The 18,151-nt window shown below is 40.2% G+C and overlaps 1 protein-coding gene across 2 annotated transcripts in view; it reads left to right on the top strand.

Annotated features, from left to right (window-relative positions):
- The window catches only part of NUDCD1 (NudC domain containing 1), a 46,102-nt gene extending 32,831 nt beyond the window's left edge, over positions 1-13,271 (top strand). For both annotated transcript variants that reach the window (XM_086465007.1, XM_086465009.1), the window contains exons 9-10: positions 6,463-6,622; positions 10,215-13,271. In XM_086465007.1, coding sequence (XP_086321133.1) covers positions 6,463-6,622; positions 10,215-10,507 — 453 coding nt within the window. In that variant the 3' untranslated portion in view covers positions 10,508-13,271. The remainder of the gene's footprint in view (positions 1-6,462; positions 6,623-10,214) is intronic.
- Positions 13,272-18,151: the final 4,880 nt, after the last annotated feature.

Below are 18,151 nucleotides of genomic sequence, written 5' to 3'. Positions count from 1 at the left end.
GGAAATTTTCATGCACGTGTAACCTGCTCTAGCTGACCCTGCTTTGAGCAGGGAGGATTGGGCTAGAATGTCTCCAGGAGTCCCTTAACCTCAGCTGTGTGATCTTGTGTGTTTGCTCCTTGTTGGAGGACATAGGAACATGAGTGTTTCAGTAGATTTTTCACCATACAGGAGTATATTTTTACTTTGATTTAGTTCTTTCAAATTGTTTTGGTGTGGGTTTTTTTTTTTTTTCCTTCAGAAGTGTGGCTGATACAGCTTTTCACCTTTGTAGTAAACCATCATTAGTAGTATATAGTCGTATATGTCTTTTTGCTCTTTAGTTGGAGGAAACTTTGTGAAATGTATCCAGAATCTTAGAGAATTTAGGAGCATGAAATATTTATGTAGGAACATTTCCCACCATGAGTTATAATTTAAGGATATAAAACATTGAGATGTAATGATATCTGTTCTGTAAAGAGATTTGATTCTATTTTTCGTGACATTTTGTAGTGCATTTCAATGGCAGTGATCCAGCTGAAATAGATAGGTTTGAAAGCCAGCAATCTTTGTCAAATATACTGCTATACTGCCCTGTTCTTGTGTGGCAAAATTACATTTGTCTCCCCTAGCTCAAATGCAGTTTCTCCTATAGAGAAATACTTGCTACATTAAAATAATTTCTTTAAGTTAGGTTAATGGTGGCCTGAACCTCCTGTGTGTTGTGTTTCCAAGCTGTCAGAAACTAATGATGTATGATGGATGACATTTTTTGCTGTGGCCTTCATCAGCTGAAGTGTGGGCTACCTAAAAACACCTCCTTCTATTTGGAGCTGCTTGCAGTACCATTTACAACGTAAAGTTTGCCTTCTGTGTTACACAGATTAACGTGTATACTACCATTGCTTGAGTTCTATATTATGCGTCCTGTTAAAACCAGTTGCAGGCACATGTATGACAAAATGCGCAGAAATTAGAAGTTGAAAAAATGCTGAAAGATGCCTGAAGTACAAAGTGCTGTGTGCTTGCAGTGGGGAAACTAGGGCATTCCAATACTTAGCACAATTGGGATGGCTTAAAGGAAGAGACACTGCTTGGTTTTTAGATGCAAAAGAAGAGAGTATTCCCAGCAATTTGTGGAGAAAATAGGAAATGGACTACTTTGAATAGCTGATTGCAGTCGGTGATTTCAGAGAGCAGTTGGTTTGTGTCAGGAGACTTTTCTGGTTTATGGGTGGATTATGGAAACACAACCGAAGAACTTCTGCTCGTTTTCTACTAGCTGACATAAAAGGTTACTCTTTCCTTGCTCATAGGCCTGTGTAGAAGCGTGAGTGCCTTCTCAGTAGGTGCCAGAATGCCTCTGTTAACTAGAACTGTATGTCATTCTGTGAAATACATCATTCTTACATCTGAGCTACCAGGGTGTGGGAGGCGTGTCATGTGTTTGTGCATGTCCATTGGAGTGGAGGTGCTCTAGTATAGAGTGGTGATAGAGAAGACAAGAGGCAAGGTCTTCCTCAAGAGCTTTTCTGGTTCTGGATGCTTTGCCTGAATAACTGCTTCAGGTTTGAATGGTTCTTCATTGCAGTTGAGTTTCTCATGTTTTGACAACACTCCCAAAACTTTTTTTTGCATTTGGGCTGTCTGTCCAAGTGATCTGTATCTTTGTTGCATGTAAAATAGGCAACTAACTCAGCTTAAATAGCATTTATTGGGTTTTTCAAAACACCGTAAGTTACTTCTGGGGGAAAAAAGTAATCGAAGTTCAGAATTACTTTGCTGAGGTGCTGTACATTTGAAATATTTCTCTATATATTCCACAAACTCACTGAAACCTGGGAGTAAACTTTAATTCCTTTAGTCTGTTCAAAGCTGTTTGTGATGAAAATTAACAGTAGCTAAGTAACATGACACTTGTACTTATCATATATGTAATAACGTTATTGTTAGGACACATGGAAATTTAAATTGCACGTTGGGTGTTTTGGCGTTTTTTTACTTGACTACAAATGTTTATTAAAACCAAAAACTTGGTGTTTGTAAAACTATCACATTTCTGACATAGTACTTCTAAAAGAATGTATTTTTTAAAATTTGATGTGTGCCTTACTAGATAAGGGATTTACAAAATACTAAGTGTTTGACCCTTAAGGATATGTGTAGCTGCTGTTGAAAGACACCTACAAGTTACTCAAATGAAGTGTGCTGTAAGGCTTGCTTCTTGTCATATGAAAATAATTTAATTTAGGTATCTTTGGCTGAAAATGGTGATTGCTGGTGACTTCAAAGCTACTTTTGTGCTAATGTTGGGATTTTACTGTGGTGTCGTAAGCATTTTTTTTGGTTCTCTGTGAAACTACTTTCTCAGTTCAAAGATGTTTCATAAGAGTTGATTTCTCAGAGTCCGACCCTCTCCCTTAGCTAAAGGTCTGATGCATAATGAAGTGAGCTGTGGATGAGAAGAGTGCTCTGTTTGTTAGCCATCTCAAAGATGATCTTCTGTCAGCTGAGATACAACAATAAGAAAGAGGAGACACCTATACATGGTGCCTCAGCTTGTGGAGCTGTACTGGGTGTTCATACCTGGGTGTTGGCGGCGGGCAGGGGAGGCGCGCTGCAGGGGTGGCCTTTTCAAGAAGAGGCTGGGGCTGCCCTGTGCCAGACACAGCTGGTGCCAGACAGCTCCAGTGGACCCACTGTAGGACACAGCGGAACCCATCATAGATGCTAGTGGCCCCTCAGTGAAAGCATATTTAAGAAAGGGTAAAAAATGCTGTGCAGCAGCAGTGAGAGGGAGGATTGAGAAGAATGTGAGAGAAACAGCACTGCAAACACCAAGGTGAGAGAAGGAAGGAGGGGGGCAGGTGCTTCAGGTGCCAGATCAGAGATTCCCCTGCAGCCCATGGAGATGACTCTGGTGAGGCAGCTTGTCCCCCGGCAGCCCATGCTGCACCATGGTGGAACAGGTATCCATGCAGCATGCCATGGAGGACGCCACACCACAGCAGGTGGGTGGGTGCTGGAAGAAGTTGCAGACAGTGGAGAGCCCACACAGGAGCAGGCTTCCGGCAGGAGCTGTGGTCGGTGGAGAGGAGCCTACACAGGAGCAGGTTTTCTGGCGGGAACTGTGGCCCATGGAGGACACATACTTGGAGCAGTCCATGCCTGAAGGACTGTACCCTGGGGAAGGAACTCGTGCTGGAGCAGTTCATGAAGGGCTGTATCCCATGGGAGGGACACCATGCTGAAGCAGGGGAACAGCGTGAGGAGGAAGGAGCAGAGGAGAGGAAGTGTTATGGGCTGACACCAACCCCATTCCCCATCTCCATGCACCACTCTGATAGTGAGGGACTTAAAGGAGTCAGTAATGAAGAAGTGAAGTTGAGCCAGGGAAGGGTATGGAGAAGGGTTTTTTAAAAATCTTTGTTTCTCATTGTCCTACTGAATTTTTAATTGGCAATGAGTTAAGTTAGTTTTCCCCAAGTAACATCTATTTTGCCCTTGATGGTAGAATTGATAAGTGATCCCCTGTCTTTATCTTGACCCACGAGCTTTTTTTATCTTATTCTCTCCCTGTGTCCCATTGAGAAGGGGGAGTGAGACAGCAGCTGGGTGGGTGTCTGGCAGCCACCCAAAGTCAAACCCACCACAGTAACTCAGTCCATATCCAGTATGAAAGGCAGTAGCTGTTTGGCCTGTAAGCACAGCCAAAGCTCAGGGTTAGTCATAGACTATGCTGTCTCATATTCAACAAAGCAGGTAGGGATTATGAGAGGTTAAAAACAAGAAGAGATGACATCTGCAAGGTGTTTTGGGGAAGAGAAGCTTGGGGAAATGTAATTTCAGTCTGTAGAAAGCCAGGCTTCGTTTCCTTCTGGTGCTCCAGGAACAACTTGCTTTTTCTTACCTTGGAGATTAGGAAATGAAGTAGAAGTACTAACAATGACTTCTGGGGAGGTTAGCTGTCCCGCAACAAAACAAAGGTCATGTTGATGAAAAACAGCTGAGGAGGCTGGATCTTCTAGCAGGTTCTTCTGGTCAAATCATGCTGTAACTGACTGTCCATGACCCTGTGGAGTGTTATCACACCAGGGTGTCTTGATGCACAATCCCCATGATTGACTTTTTCCCAGGTGTGAGAAGAAGGTGCCACTGTGTCCTGGTTTCGTCTGGGATAGAGGTAATTTTCTTCCTAGTAGCTGGTACAGTGCTGTGTTTTGGATTTAGTATGAGAATGGTGTTGATAGCGACTCAAACATCAGTGTGTTACGTAGCGCTTATCCTGAGCTAAGGGTTTTTCAGTTTCCCCTGCTCTGCCAGCAAGGAGGTGCACAAGAAACTGGGAGTGAGCAGGACCAGGACAGCTGACCTGAACTAACCAAAGGGATATTCCATACCGTCGGACATCATGGTCAGTATATAAGCCAGGGGGAGTTGGCCAGGAGGGGTGGATCACTGCTCAGGCGTTGGTCAGCAGGTGGTGAGCAATTGCATCATGCATCACTTGTATCACCCAGCTTCTTGGGTTTTATTTCTCTCTCTTTTTGTGTTCTTCCTTTCCATTACTATTATTATTATTATTATTATTTGTTATTTTATTTCAGTTATTAAACTGTTCTTATCTCAACCCACAAGTTTTAGGGTTTTTTTTCCAGTTCTCCTCCCCGTCCCAGTGGTGGAGAGTGAGCAAGCGGCTGCGTGGTGCCTAGTTGCCAGCTGGGGCCAAACCATGGCACACTGTGAGCATGCAATAGGGGCCCATTGAGTGAGTCTTGGGCTGAATATAGGAGAATTCTGAAATTTTTCCCTTTCTCAAGTTGTTTCCCTTTCATTCTGCCTATTTTTCCTGGGCTCCTTAGAGATCTGTTCCACCTGACTCTGTCAGTGTGATCTGCCTGGCCTCTGCTGGCTTCTTGCCTTTCTCAGATGTTAAGAAGTTTGAGGGACCAGGACTTTGTACTTTCTGTTTGCTCAGCACGTTGCACCAATATGACACCTGCCTCCTGTTTTCTGCTTTGTTCTCCTTAAGGCATCTTATTAGTGGAGCTCTTGACGTTATCTTTGTTAGTGTTTCTTTGCCTCTTAGTTGCTTAGAAAATTAGTAACCCTTAATTCATGATTGCCATCTGGCCCTAATGGAGACTGAGGATTATTTCACCTCTTTCTGTAGTTTTAGTACAACTGAAGAATTTGTATGCCTGTTGAATGGTGTAGTAATAGAAGACTGCTTTGAAGTTGAGCCATTAGACTTGAACTTAATCAGCTGAAATAATTATATTAGTTCTGCTGTAGACTGTATAACTTTGAGTAAACAAATTTCTGGTTCTCAATAGCTGTTGTTTCTGTCTGCTGGATCTTATATTAACATTAAAGGTTGGTCTTCAAGGTGGAGGCTCCATCCTGTGACATTTGTACAATGATAGCATAAAAGGCTTGCAGTTCATAGTTATTGCCACAAGTAATTTAAAAAGAATGCTGTGATAATGGTTTGAGAACAGTCAACAAATGTCAGCATGTGAAATGCTCATTGAGAAGTAATATATTGTACTATGTGTTAAGGTGTAATCTGCTGTTGCAGACCTAGCTTCGGGATATAAAAATAGTTCAAATGTATTTGTTCATCTGGTAACATGGACAATGTAGATCAGCTCTGAGTACAAACAGGAATTTCTGAGCATTCTTTCTTGATAGACCTTAAGGGAACAGATCGTTCTTTCCTCTTTGAGCTTTTGCTAGTCATAGTGCTACATCAGAAGTATTGCTATTAACTTCCTTTAGAAGGCTTTACATAGAAAACTCAAAATATGTGCTGTGTTGTTGTTCATTCTCACTAATGTTTATTCAGGTAGCAGGATATGTCTGTCTTGTCTTTCTCACAGAATTGGTTATACCTGGCGAATAGAAGTGGTTATTGCATGTTTTTGGTGATTCAGACATATTTGATGAAGAGAGTGCTAATCTGGAATTTAGTAATTATTTATGCTTTGAATCAATCTTTTGTGTTTCTTTGTTTTGTAAGTAAATAAAAAATTGTTGATATTTCAGAATTTTAGTGTTCTACCTAATCCTTCTTCCAACTTGTACTGCAGAGGGACAGTATTTCCTTCCCTGTTGGCACTGCAGGAAACCAGACATGATTATTTAGAGAGACTATTTTCCTAACATCAGAAGCTGTAGGTCAGGATCCTCTATCCTAGAAAACCATTTCTAGCCAAAACACGTTCCCATTTGCTTGTGTAGCGGACATAATGTTTCCCTAAATATTATCCCAAGAAACTTAATTGCATCTGCTTGAAATATATTGGCTACCTGTGGTGTATTGAGCTGTTGGTCAGTGGGATGCAACATAATGTATTCAAACATTATGTCAACAGGCAAACGTGAAGCTGTTGATCATCTAACTTTGGCAGTACGTGTGACAGAACCTGCTGTTTATGATTTGAATCAATATTTTGTATTTCTTTGTTTTGTTTTCAGATTCATCTTGGAAGCAACCAGTATCTTTTCTCAGTTGTTGTGGATCCCAGAGAAATGCCATGTTTCTGCCTGAGGCATGATGTTGATGCTCTTCTTTGGCAGCCCCATGCTGACCAACCAGAGAACATGTGGGAACACATTGCGACTTTTAATGCTTTAGGTAGGAAATTAACTTCTGTGGCACGCTCCTCTATCTGAGACTTTGTTACCTGAATACTCTTAGTATAGCTTCTGTTGATATTTCACTTAATTAAACTTGTATTGAAAGGTACTATAATTCTGTTGATAGCAGCAAAGTAGCTTAGAAATATTAGAACATAAGAAATAAAATGTTTATGCCTTGGGAGGAGAGTAAGCCTTTATGTGCAAGCAGAGTACAGCACAGTAAAAAGGAACGTTCCTTGGATAGGTGAACTTGAGTTAAAGACCTAGAAGCACAATCACCATTTTAACAGTCACACAGAAATCATCAGGGAAACAGCTGCAGTTCACTGATGACATGTCTAGGTGTGTATATGCTTATGATAAGATGCTTTAATAAGTGTTTAATCGAGGTCTTTGGATTTTTCCTATCTTGTTGTCCCAGGTGACAAGTCTGAAGAATTGAATGTGACTGTTCACTGTTTCTTCTGTTGTAAGAGCTAGGTCATCAAATGGTGCTGGTACATAGCAGGTTCAAAAGTTAGCTGAAAGAAATACTTCACATGTGCGCATTTAAGCTGTGGAACCCTCTGCCACAAAACTTTGTGGACATGGAAGGCTTTCATTAATTCGAAAAAAAAAAAAAAACAAACCCAAAACATCATGACAGGAAAAATCAATGAAGAGTGTAACTGGCTCTGGCTCAAGAAGCCCCTAACTTCTGAAATTACATGCTGCCAGAAAATAGAAAACGTGATTGTGAAGAATTGTTAGTTATTGCTGCCTTCTTGCAATCAGGGCTAAGAATTTGTTTTTATGCACTGTTGGAAGCAGGACCCTAAAGCTCAGAAGCAGAAAGTACTTTGAAAAATACAGATGCAAGAGTAAGAATTGCTATATTAGAGCAAATAGGATGGTCCACGTAGCCTGGTATTGCGTCTGTCAAGAAAGAAACAGATAAATCAGTTTTCATGAAAATTAATCTGGTCCAGAATTTACTTCTGCTGTGACAGCTGCAGTCTTCATGTTCTCTAAGTGTTCCCTAGACCTATCCCTTCAGCAATGCCGTGAGCGTGACAGTTTATTCCCTCCCTCCCCCAAATACTTTTGTTTGACTACACCACTCTCAGTCTGGGTCCAAAATGAAAGGGAGGGTACTAGCTGTTCTATAGAGTTCACATAGGTTACCGTAACACGTAATTGGTTTTGTTCTGAGTTTTTGCAATTTATTTAGTTTTGTAATATGAATGATTTTTTTAATAGCCTGTTATTTTAACTTAAGATCAAATTAAGCTGCAAGCATCTTAACAAGTCCTCTAACAAAAGAGTTTAATTTCACAATTTGTTCTTTGTTTACTTATTTCAAATTTCATTATGCTGGGAAAAAAGGGGATGATAAGGCTTAAGATGTTTTTTCAAATTACGATTAGTTTCAAGTTTCTGTGCTGGCTTTGTAGTACTGTTTTAAGAATATGTTTCTATTGTTTTGAAAATAACAGGAAGGAAATTATGATATCTTTGGGCTTTTTGGGCCTAAGGTGATAAAAACCAACATTGTTCGTCTACTTTCTCCTTATTGTACTATCATTTTACAGTATTAAAGTTTTCACTTCTTTACTAATCTAGATCATTTTTTATGTGCCAGAGGCGATGTAAGTCATCCGCTTGTTTACCTACAACCAAATTTAGAAGTACTTTGCAAAAGCTAGTAGTAAAAATTAGTATTTTCTAGATTAAAAGGCTGGTTTTCCAAAACCTACAGTATTCATTGTATTGACCAAAGCAATGGTAGTAGCCCTATTTCCTCCTCCTTCTGCTTGAACTTTTGGAATTAGTTTTTAACAAGCTATACAAAGGTGATGATGGAAAAATTAATATTTTTCAGTTCAAGTCTGAAACCTTCAGGAAGGAACCAAAGGGAAACTGGAGGAGTCAAGTTTTTTCTTCTATGTATCCGTCCTAACCAATTTCTGTTGCAAAAAAGCAGTTGGTCTTGAACAGACCTTTGACTGCTAAGGTCTGATAATTTGCTGCTGGATGAAGGAGCAGTTGCATGATCTTGCACATTCTTACCAGAGAAGCCTGTGTCTTTCACTGACTACTCGTTAGTCTTGCTATATAAATTCACTTCTCCTAACAGGGTTGTATCTATAAACCAGAAAAACAGGGGACAGTGACGTTTTTTAGATTTGTTTTTTAAAAAATAAAGAGCCTACGATTTTCTTTCTGGGAAATCCCATTTAAGTACAAGGCCCCTGGCTCAAAAGCTTCTCTTACCTGCAAGCCTATGCTTAAATCCTGTTTTTATTGTTAGTGCCAGTGTTTAAATAGATGAATTAAATTAATGAATTTACACTTGGAAAGTTTTTCTGGCTGTCCTAATATTTTCCAGTACAGCAATCATGTTAGTTGATAGTCTAGCTATATATTTACTAGTCATTTTGTATGAAAACTGTCAAGCTGGATTTGAACAGAAATCATGTTTTAAGGACAGTAGCAAGCATTTGTAAATTTAGAAGTCTTAGGGTTAAAATTTAGGGAAAAACCCCCAAAACACGACAAAACTCTTGGCCAGTTTGGATCAGCTGTGCCGGTTGTGTCACCTCCCGACTTCTTGTACATCCCCAACCTACTGGGGTGTGGGCAGAGTTGGAAAAATAGAAGGCCGGGACTGCATGCGAGCACTGCTCTGCAATAGCCAAAAAATCATGTGGTATCAACACTGTTTTAGACACAAATTCAAAACACAGCACCTTATGGTCTGCTGTGAAGAAAGTAACTCCATCCCAGCCAGCCCCAGTGCAAGTACTTTGACCTCTCTCTGTGATAGTAAGGAAAGAGGGAGAGCTACATAACAGTAAACTGTAGCGCACTTGCTGTTCTCAGAGGTGCTGCCTTTCAGGGGTGAGCATTGCCACATATTCAATGGAATTGAAGCAAATAACCTTTCAGGAAGATGGTAGATCGCTTTGCAAAGATCGTGTCTCAAGTCCCTTTACAAAAGCGTGAAAGGAAATCAGGCTGAAATAAGTCTGGTGAGTTCTGTAATGGAAGAGGAAAAGGAAGATTTTTCCTTCTTGGTGAATATTAACAAAGGTTGCAGTGTGTTCAAAAGTAACTCGTGTTTTTTCAGTCAGTGCTAAATAGAAGACAGGTTTTAATAAGTGTCTGTTCAAGATTAGGTAGGCTTGGAACTCTTAAATTGTAAATGTAATTACAAACTGGGAGATGAGAGGATAGAAGAGGGTTACTCTGCTTAGACTGCTAAGGGCCAAGGTGTGTATCTGTGCCTTCTGATCCTACTGAGAAAGTGGAAGACCTTGTGAGGCGGAGAGGGGCTGGATGTGGGAACAGTGTCTAGCTATACATAGATATACATCAAAAACACCGGTTAAGGTGCTGTACGAAAGAGCTGTATATTGGTATTAAATTGGTTAATGCATAGAAAAACCTATTGGCTTATTAAATAACAACATATATATCTTCGTTTCTTTTTTTGATACTAATTGCATATTATTTTTTTAGCTAAGTTTGATTTTATCTTAGCCAGTTAAAGTGCTATTGAAACCAATATATTTCTTATCCCTTCTACTTGTTTTGGGGCTATGCAGGTTATGTCCAAGCATCAAAGCAAGACAAGAAGTTCATGGCTTGTGCTCCCGATTACTCCTACGCTGCTCTTTGTGAGTGCTTGCGCCGAGTTTTCATCTATCGTCAGCCGACCCCGCTGTCCACAGTTCTCTACAACAGGAAGGAAGGAAGACAAGTGGGACAGGTTGCTAAGCAGCTAGTAGCAACCCTGGAAGCCAATGATCCTATCTTAGGCTTTCAGGCTACAAGGGAGAGATTATTTGTTCTCACAACAAAAACCTTGTTTTTAATAAAGGTGAACTCTGGAAATTAATTATTCAGTATATTCTGCTGTAGTTTGTGTTAATAATTTGTTAAAGGACTGGCTAGGTAAATGATCTGAGAAATTCCGTACAATTTGCTGGAGTTCAAAAAGGAGATATTTTACAGGGGATTCAAAATTTTTTGTTGGAGTTTGTCTGTAAGATAGTGAGAAAGTTTTTCAACTTTGCTGTCGCTGAAGTAACCTTTTCCAGAGCTATGGGAAATGTCTTCTGCAGTAACAGCTTTCTCAGAGCAGTTATCAGAGGTTGCTGCTTTATAGGTGAAGAGATTTATGCCTTGTTTTTTCCAAATGACTGTGTGTGCTGTGCTTATGAGTTTTGAGAATTCACTTCTGTTTTTAAATGCCACTGTTTGCCTATGAAAGAAGTAATCAGATAAAGAAAATAAAGCCTTGAATTACAAGCATGTGATGTGCAAAGTAGTGTGTATCACAAAGGAAAAAGGACCCCAAATTCAAATGCTGTTGGCCAAAAAAATTATTTAATATTGTAATATTCAGTAGTATGGAGTGAAATGTGAATGGAATGAATGGAGTATTATGTTTCTTATACAGGTAATTAATTCAAGTGGAATAGTTTCATTGTATATGCAGATTTTAGATTATTGGTTTGGGACTTACTCATGCTTGCAGTGAGATCTGTTCACGTTTTAAGAGACGCTAGAATAGCTTTCAGTAGCCTTTTTCTGAAGGAAAGTAAAGCTGGTGGTTACGTATTGAATGGTATTAGTCAAGGTCTAGTTACGCTCTCGGCTGTGTCATTTTCGTTTGACATTGTACTTCATCTCAAGTGACTGATCTACGATTAGAAGATGGCTAGCAGAAAAATGTACCTGTGTTGTAACCTGAGATGGGAAACTCACAAGTGCTGCTTCTGCCTCAGGTACCACTGCAGTTACTGTGTGATTAGTTAACCATTCTGTCTGTGATGCATAAATCCAAAGGTGGTATATCTGCGATGTACACAGGCCGTGAGGATGCTTCAGTTTAACAAACGGGCGTGCTTAATTGTATTGAATATCTGAAGATTTTTCTTTCTTAATTTAAATTGACATTGTCAATACAGGTAAACCAAAAAAGGGTCAGTTGTGACAGCTGCACCCTGGGTTCTTTGGGTTTTTTTCCTGGTTTGCTTACAACTCCATAGCAAAGAATGCCTAATACATTGTGTACTGGCAGGAATGCTGCTGTGATCTGTGGTACCAAAGTACTGAGACAGACCCGAATACAACAAGTGGCCTAATAGTTTGCATCTGTTCCAATATTACTTCAGACCTGTAAGGATCTATTGAGAGGAAAGTAAGCGTTCCTTTTTTATGGACTAACAGTTTCTTAGTTGTGGTTGTTTTGACTGCTGTAAATTCTTCAGATTTGTATCGGTGAAATGATTAAATAATATAGTGAGAATGTAAGAGGGAGACAAGCAGTTGTGGCTTGCAAACAACCCTCCAAATGCAGGAGCTTTTCAAGGAACCTGATTTTCCTCCTCCTTACAGTAGTATTATATTCTATATCCAATACTGAAAAGATTTTCCTTTCTCTTACCTGGGTAAGCTAAAACAGACTTGATTGGCAAACCTTCCTTTCTCATTGTATTTTTTTAAAACTGTCTTGAAAATGCTTTTTTTTAAAAAGGCTAAGTGAATGTATTACTGTTTCGTGACTGTTTTGCATTTAAATTTTCATTGTTGAGCAATAATGTCAAACAAGGTGGTAGAATTCATATGGAGGTCCTCTAGAAAAGATTTTATGTAGTTGATTACTTTGCAGCATAAAGTAAATGCTTTGTAATTTATATGAATATTACTTAGTAACGAGAGATTTAATCAGTGGGAAAGCAGTTAAGAACATGTGATATTTGGGGAACAGGAATGAAGGAGTGAAGGATTCATAGGCAACATGGTTTTGTCACCTCGAGTCTGTTGCAGGAAGCTTCAGCATAGATGAGAATTTCAGCTGGCTTTTGTCAAATTCTCCTTGCTGTGGGTTAGATATCTGGAAACATACTTCTGCTGTCTCCTGCAACAGAGGAAACAACGTCGAGTAAAAGGGTTACCTCTTCAGAGGCTGTATTGCAATACGTAATGACTAAAACTCACATTCTGCCCAAACGTGTGACTGTTTCAAGGGAGTTCTTGTTTCCTCCTGGGAACAGCTGATCATGAGGAAGAGGTTCATCCCTTTTTCCACGTTACTCATCTATTTGCAACCATGGTGTTCTCCAAAAGGATATGTCAGATATTCTGTCTTTTATTTTGCTTTCTATGAGAGTTAAGGACATTTTATTATTTAAAAGATTTGCTGCCTTGAGGAACCTTGCATGCTGTTGCACAGCAAGCTACTATAATGAAATGGCTGCAAGCCGCAGGGAGACACTTCCTATCAGCATTTCCATTTCTGTGTTCACTTAATTTTAAGGCTTATTTGTTTAGCATATTAATGTAGGCTCGCACAAAGTATAGAATGTGGGTATTTAAAAGAGGTTGTTTTCTGAGAACCATATGTCCAATTTTTCTAGGATTTTATTTCTTGAAATGTTACATTTTAAGACACAGTACTTCCTGTGAGGTCCCAATCACAATCTGTTTACAGAATTTCTGAGAAAATATTTGGCTATTACTTGCATTATTTATTTCTAATATTCTTTTTTAGTATTTTCCTTGGCTGTGTATTTGGAATGTATCATGTATTCTTCTACAAGCTTAAATAAATGGAAAAAACCTGTTAAATGTATTAATAAAGGGGTTTTTAATTATTTTGAAAGATTTCTGTTCATTTCAAATGTTCATACTTCCTGTGCTACTGAAACAAAATGGAAGAATAGAAATAAGAAAATCTTTAAAATAAGCCTTGTTACGTTAAGGAGCTTTCTGTTAGGGCAGAGTTCTGACGGGTGTCTGCCCTGCAAGGTCATGTCTGTTGGCAAGACGTGGCCTATTGCACCGCATGGTGAGGCCGCACCTGGAGCGCTGTGTCCAGTTCTGGGGTCCCCGGTTCAAGAGAGACAAGGAACTACTGGAGAGAGTCCAGTGGAGGGCCAGGAGGATGATGAGGGGGCTGAGGCATCTCTCCTGCAAGGAAAGGCTGGGAGACCTGGGGCTGTTTAGCCTGGAGAAGACTGAGAAGGGATCTTATCAATGCTTGTAAAGGGCAGCTGTCAAGAGGATGGGGCTGGGCTCTTTTCAGTGGCGCCCAGTGACAGGACAAGGGGCAACGGGCACAAGCTGGAGCACAGAAGTTCCATCTGAACATGGGGAAAAACTTCTTTACTTTGAGGGTGACAGAGCACTGGAACAGGCTGCACGGGGAGGTTGTGGGGTCTCCTTCCCTGGAGATATCAAAACCTGCCAGGATGCGGTCTTGTGTGACCTGCTCTGGGTGAACCTGCTTTAGCAGGGGGGCTGGACAAGATGATCTCCAGAGGTCCCTTCCAACCCCCACCATGCTGTGGTTCTGTTGCTGCAATTTCTGTGAAACCCCCGTACAGTCTCTTTCATCTCTCTATCTGCCAACATACACATTTACAGAGGTACTTTCTGGTGGGGGTTGGTAAGTATTCAGGCGTATTCTTGTGTTAAAGTGAACATTGCATCCTCTCATCCTGTGTCTGTTGTGTACAAGGCCCAGATGATCTGGGGAAACCGTTCTAGATGGAAGAAGGAAAGATCTGCACTTCCTTCCCCTCCCCCTACCTCAAACCAGGGGGTATTTTTTGCAGGAGAGTGAAGGAGAAGAGAAAGGATTTGGTCTGTACATATGTCTTGTGTGAAAAAGGGTCTTTTCAGTAATGAAACAGCAGACCTGTGAGAGTAACAAATATGGTTGAAGCTTATATTTTATTTCCATTTGCTGTGCTTTGTTTCAATAGTGGACGTTATTACCAGTATAACTTTTGCGTTTCCTTGCCTTCTGTCAGTTTATATTTTCTATTCTCATTAGGCAGATTAGATGAACTTGAAGCCTGGAGTCAATCACACGTTAGCATGTAATAACAATTTTTAGTTTGGTTTCAAATTTTGTGCTGACAGTCCTATGTGCCACTCGTAACAGCTTTCTGGAAATCTAGTGAGATTTATTTCTTCCCCTCCCCATGCAAAGCATTTGCATTTGTGCTATAGAAAAGATCAGCAAGGTCAAAAGCCAACTTTGCTGCAGTCTTTGAGGTAGAAGAACCGTGTATCAGCCAAGCCTTTTGGTCAAGACTATTGCGATAATTTCAAACTCAAGGTTTAGTACTGCTTTGCTTGGAGAATTATTTGCTGGAGTAATTTTTTTTCTCCTTTTAAAAAAGGTTTAAGCTACTTCTGAAAAATTTAACAAAGATGTTTAGCATGATGTGGTAGCTGGGTAACTATTAAAATACAATGACAGATATAATTAACAAGTTCAGGTGTAGACCTGGAAAATACTTATTATACTCTTTACTGATCTAATGCTGTAGGCAAAATATCCTTTATAAACCATTCCAATGTGTTTTTGCAATCTAATTAAATTGGCACTTGCAAGGAATTGTTAAGAACAACACAAGAAACTCAAATTTTAAATAATCTTTTTAGATTGTCACTCCTATTTTGCTATGATGAGTATACTTTATCCACTAGCTTCTCTTAATGTATTAATTGCATTCTGAATGTGCAACAGTTGTGTGTGTGTGTATATGTGTTTGTATTTTCGTCTACATCTATATATGCACACACATGTATGTATTCACAGTGCCTTGAAGTATTGGGGGAAATGGGGTGGATTCCGGAGAGGAGAATCTTTCAACGTTGCTGACAGCAAAGCAGAGATTCTTTAACCTCTTCCTGAGTCTGTTGTGAAGCCAGCAGACTGACCTTAAGTGTAGATATTCTGCTGTATGCTAAAACATGGATTTACACTTGGGGATAAGTTCTGGAATGTGAAGAAATCCTGATTATTAATTCAGAGGCCCCTTGGAATCTGTATTATGGTTTCAGTTTATCTTTTTCCTGTTTAAGTTTTCCTGTGCTTGTTGTCCCACATCAAAATGCAAACACCTGTAAGTCCGGCATAAATGCGTTTTAATGTCATGATAGCTGCTTTAAGTGAAAACATCAGTTATGAATCCTCTGGTTTTCCTGTGCTGAGGATTAAACGTATGGTATCTCAGAATTGCGTTATACCCAAACTTAAAGAGCTCAGAGGCCAAGTATTGAGCAGATGCCTTAAGTTGAAAGAAATGATGCAGAAGTAATAATTTATTTTTATCAAAAGAAGTGAGGTTTAGTGGGGAAAGAAATAAGATCCACTGAATACTAATTCAGTCACTCTATCACTGAAATTGCTGCTGATTGGCCTTTAATGATTTTTCTCTTTGAAGCTGTTCATTCTCCCTGTTCCATGTGTCTCTGCTAATAAATACAGAGTACCTTATGGTAATTTAAGGTTGAACAATTTATTGGAATTTTCTGAATAACTGAATTAGACTTGCACATGGGGTGTGTAAAATATGGGCACGAGGTACAAGATGGATATGTGTAGTTGTAAAGAGACCAGGAACACTGGCCCTTGATTTGATCAAGAGCCGACGACCATCTAAACAGAATAACGGATGCTGCAAAGACATTTTCTTGACTTGCAATGTCGGATACTGAAAAGAGTAAAAACGTGGGAACCTGTGCCGAATAAGCTTGCTTAGGCAAGATAAAATATACACAGGTTACCTTTTAAAATCTCCTAGGAGTATATGCAATACTCCATTCAGAGCAGTTGGATTGATCAGAAGGAGAGCGTCTGTGACCAAGACTTCCTCTGTTCCCATTTTATATGCCTTTGGCCAGGGTAAGTCCTCAGCAAAACTGCCTGGATGCCGGCATGCTCGGCGTTACTCCACTTGTGCTGTTGCTTGCCTGATGTAGCTCCAGGCGCTCACTGCTGTCTGAAAAAGTCAAAAGTAGAACAGCTAGCAAGACGTTTGAGTAAGAAAGTATTGGCTGCTGTTAGCAGTTCAGTTCTGCACCTCTTTGGATCCTATGTGATATCTGATAAAATCTGCCTTTTCACATGAAACCAAAAAAACCCTAAAACTCAGGCTGCTTTATTGTTGTTTCACTGATTTTTCTGGGAAGTACATCAATAACCTTTTTCTCTCCGTTCTTAGAAATCTTTGTCTTGTGCTTTAAAAAACAGATGCAATATCCTCAAATTTTGGACCTGGTATGTCTTAACGCCATAGGGACATCAGTGTATCTGTAACTGACTGGGGCTGTTTCAGAGAAAAATTAGTGTGCGAGTTGCTTGAACTGCTAGCTGTTCCATCCGGAAGGGGGCAAAGGGTGAAGTCAGCTTGTATTTAAGACGTTCACCATGTCTGTTTACATGGCTACAGTCTCTGAGCTCCATGTAATTCAACATACTGGAAGGTCTCAAGTGCCCGTACAAAGGGAGCTGTGGGCTAGTTAGCACAGCGCTTCACTGTGTGAACACATCTGATGTGGCAATGCAGATTTTAGTGCTTTTAGTTATCTAGCGTCACAAATCTCTGTTTTCTATGATAGCAGAAATAAGTTGACTTGCTAACTGACTGCAGTGTCTGCTTCGGAAGAAAGAGCACAAAGTAGATTCTTGGAGATACGTTTCTATATCAAATGTGATTTATACCATGACAAATCATTTATGTGTTTTCGATTTTAAGTAATGTTTACAAGTAATGAATTCTCACAAGTCAACTATTCTAATGGAGTTATTCGCAGATCTGTAGGCAAACTTACCAAAGCATTAATTCAGAACTGGAGATTACTAGCACTTCTCATTAGTATTTAATTTTCAGTTGGTTACTCAGTCTTTAGTATGTGAACTAAATTTCTTGAAACCTATAAAACCTAGTTCACTTTGCAAATCTTAAGTGCTACTGACTAAGAAAGTGGAGCTTTGCCTCCTAAGTACTGTCAGTGGTCAGAGTCAGCAAGGCCAGAGAGGACTAGTGGGTACTTCATGGTGCTTTAAAAGCATCCTGTTAAAAACAACCTGCCAAAGCAAAGGAAGCGCGGCTGCTTAAATCCTACCCCTTCTGGATGTTTCTGAAGCTTAGCAGCCCTCATCATATCTAAGCAAGATTACAGCCTAGGAAGAAGCAACTTTCAGAACCCAGCCCATGCTGCCTTACAGCACTGCAGAGATTCTGACAGCGTGACGTTAAAACAGTGTATTTGTACCAATGGTGTCCGGCTGTGCCCACATGCACAGGACTTTCCTCTGAATTCCAAGGTATGTGTGTGGTTGGGTTTGAAATATAAAATATATAATAAAGTGGTCACGCCAAAGCTCAGTCTGTCTGTCTCGTGCTCCTCAAGCAACTGCTTTTGGGTACACGATTCCTCATGCTTTGTTATGAGAGAACAGGCAGCAGTGCTCTGCTGTGTGCAGCCCCAAGCCCCTCAGCGCTGGGATGCTGGCTTTGTGATCAGGTATGGCAGTGGTACAGATGGCACAGCTCCAGCTTTTCCTTCTCAGCTGCCAGGTCATGCGCAGCTCTTGGTGTCTCTACCATTCAGTTAGAGGAAACTGTCATGTGCTGGGTTAAAACCACACTCCACCACTTGCTGTAATCCTCTGCCTTGTGTGGTTTATGGCAAAACAGCCGTCCTGGGCTTCAGGAAACGGGTGTGTGTCTCC

The sequence above is a fragment of the Leptosomus discolor genome, chromosome 5, assembly GCF_034619465.1.
Source record: "Leptosomus discolor isolate bLepDis1 chromosome 5, bLepDis1.hap2, whole genome shotgun sequence".
In the NCBI taxonomy this organism is placed as follows: Eukaryota; Metazoa; Chordata; class Aves; order Leptosomiformes; family Leptosomidae; genus Leptosomus; species Leptosomus discolor.
Note: the sequence above shows the minus strand (reverse complement) of the source record. Positions and strands in the feature narration are given on the sequence as shown.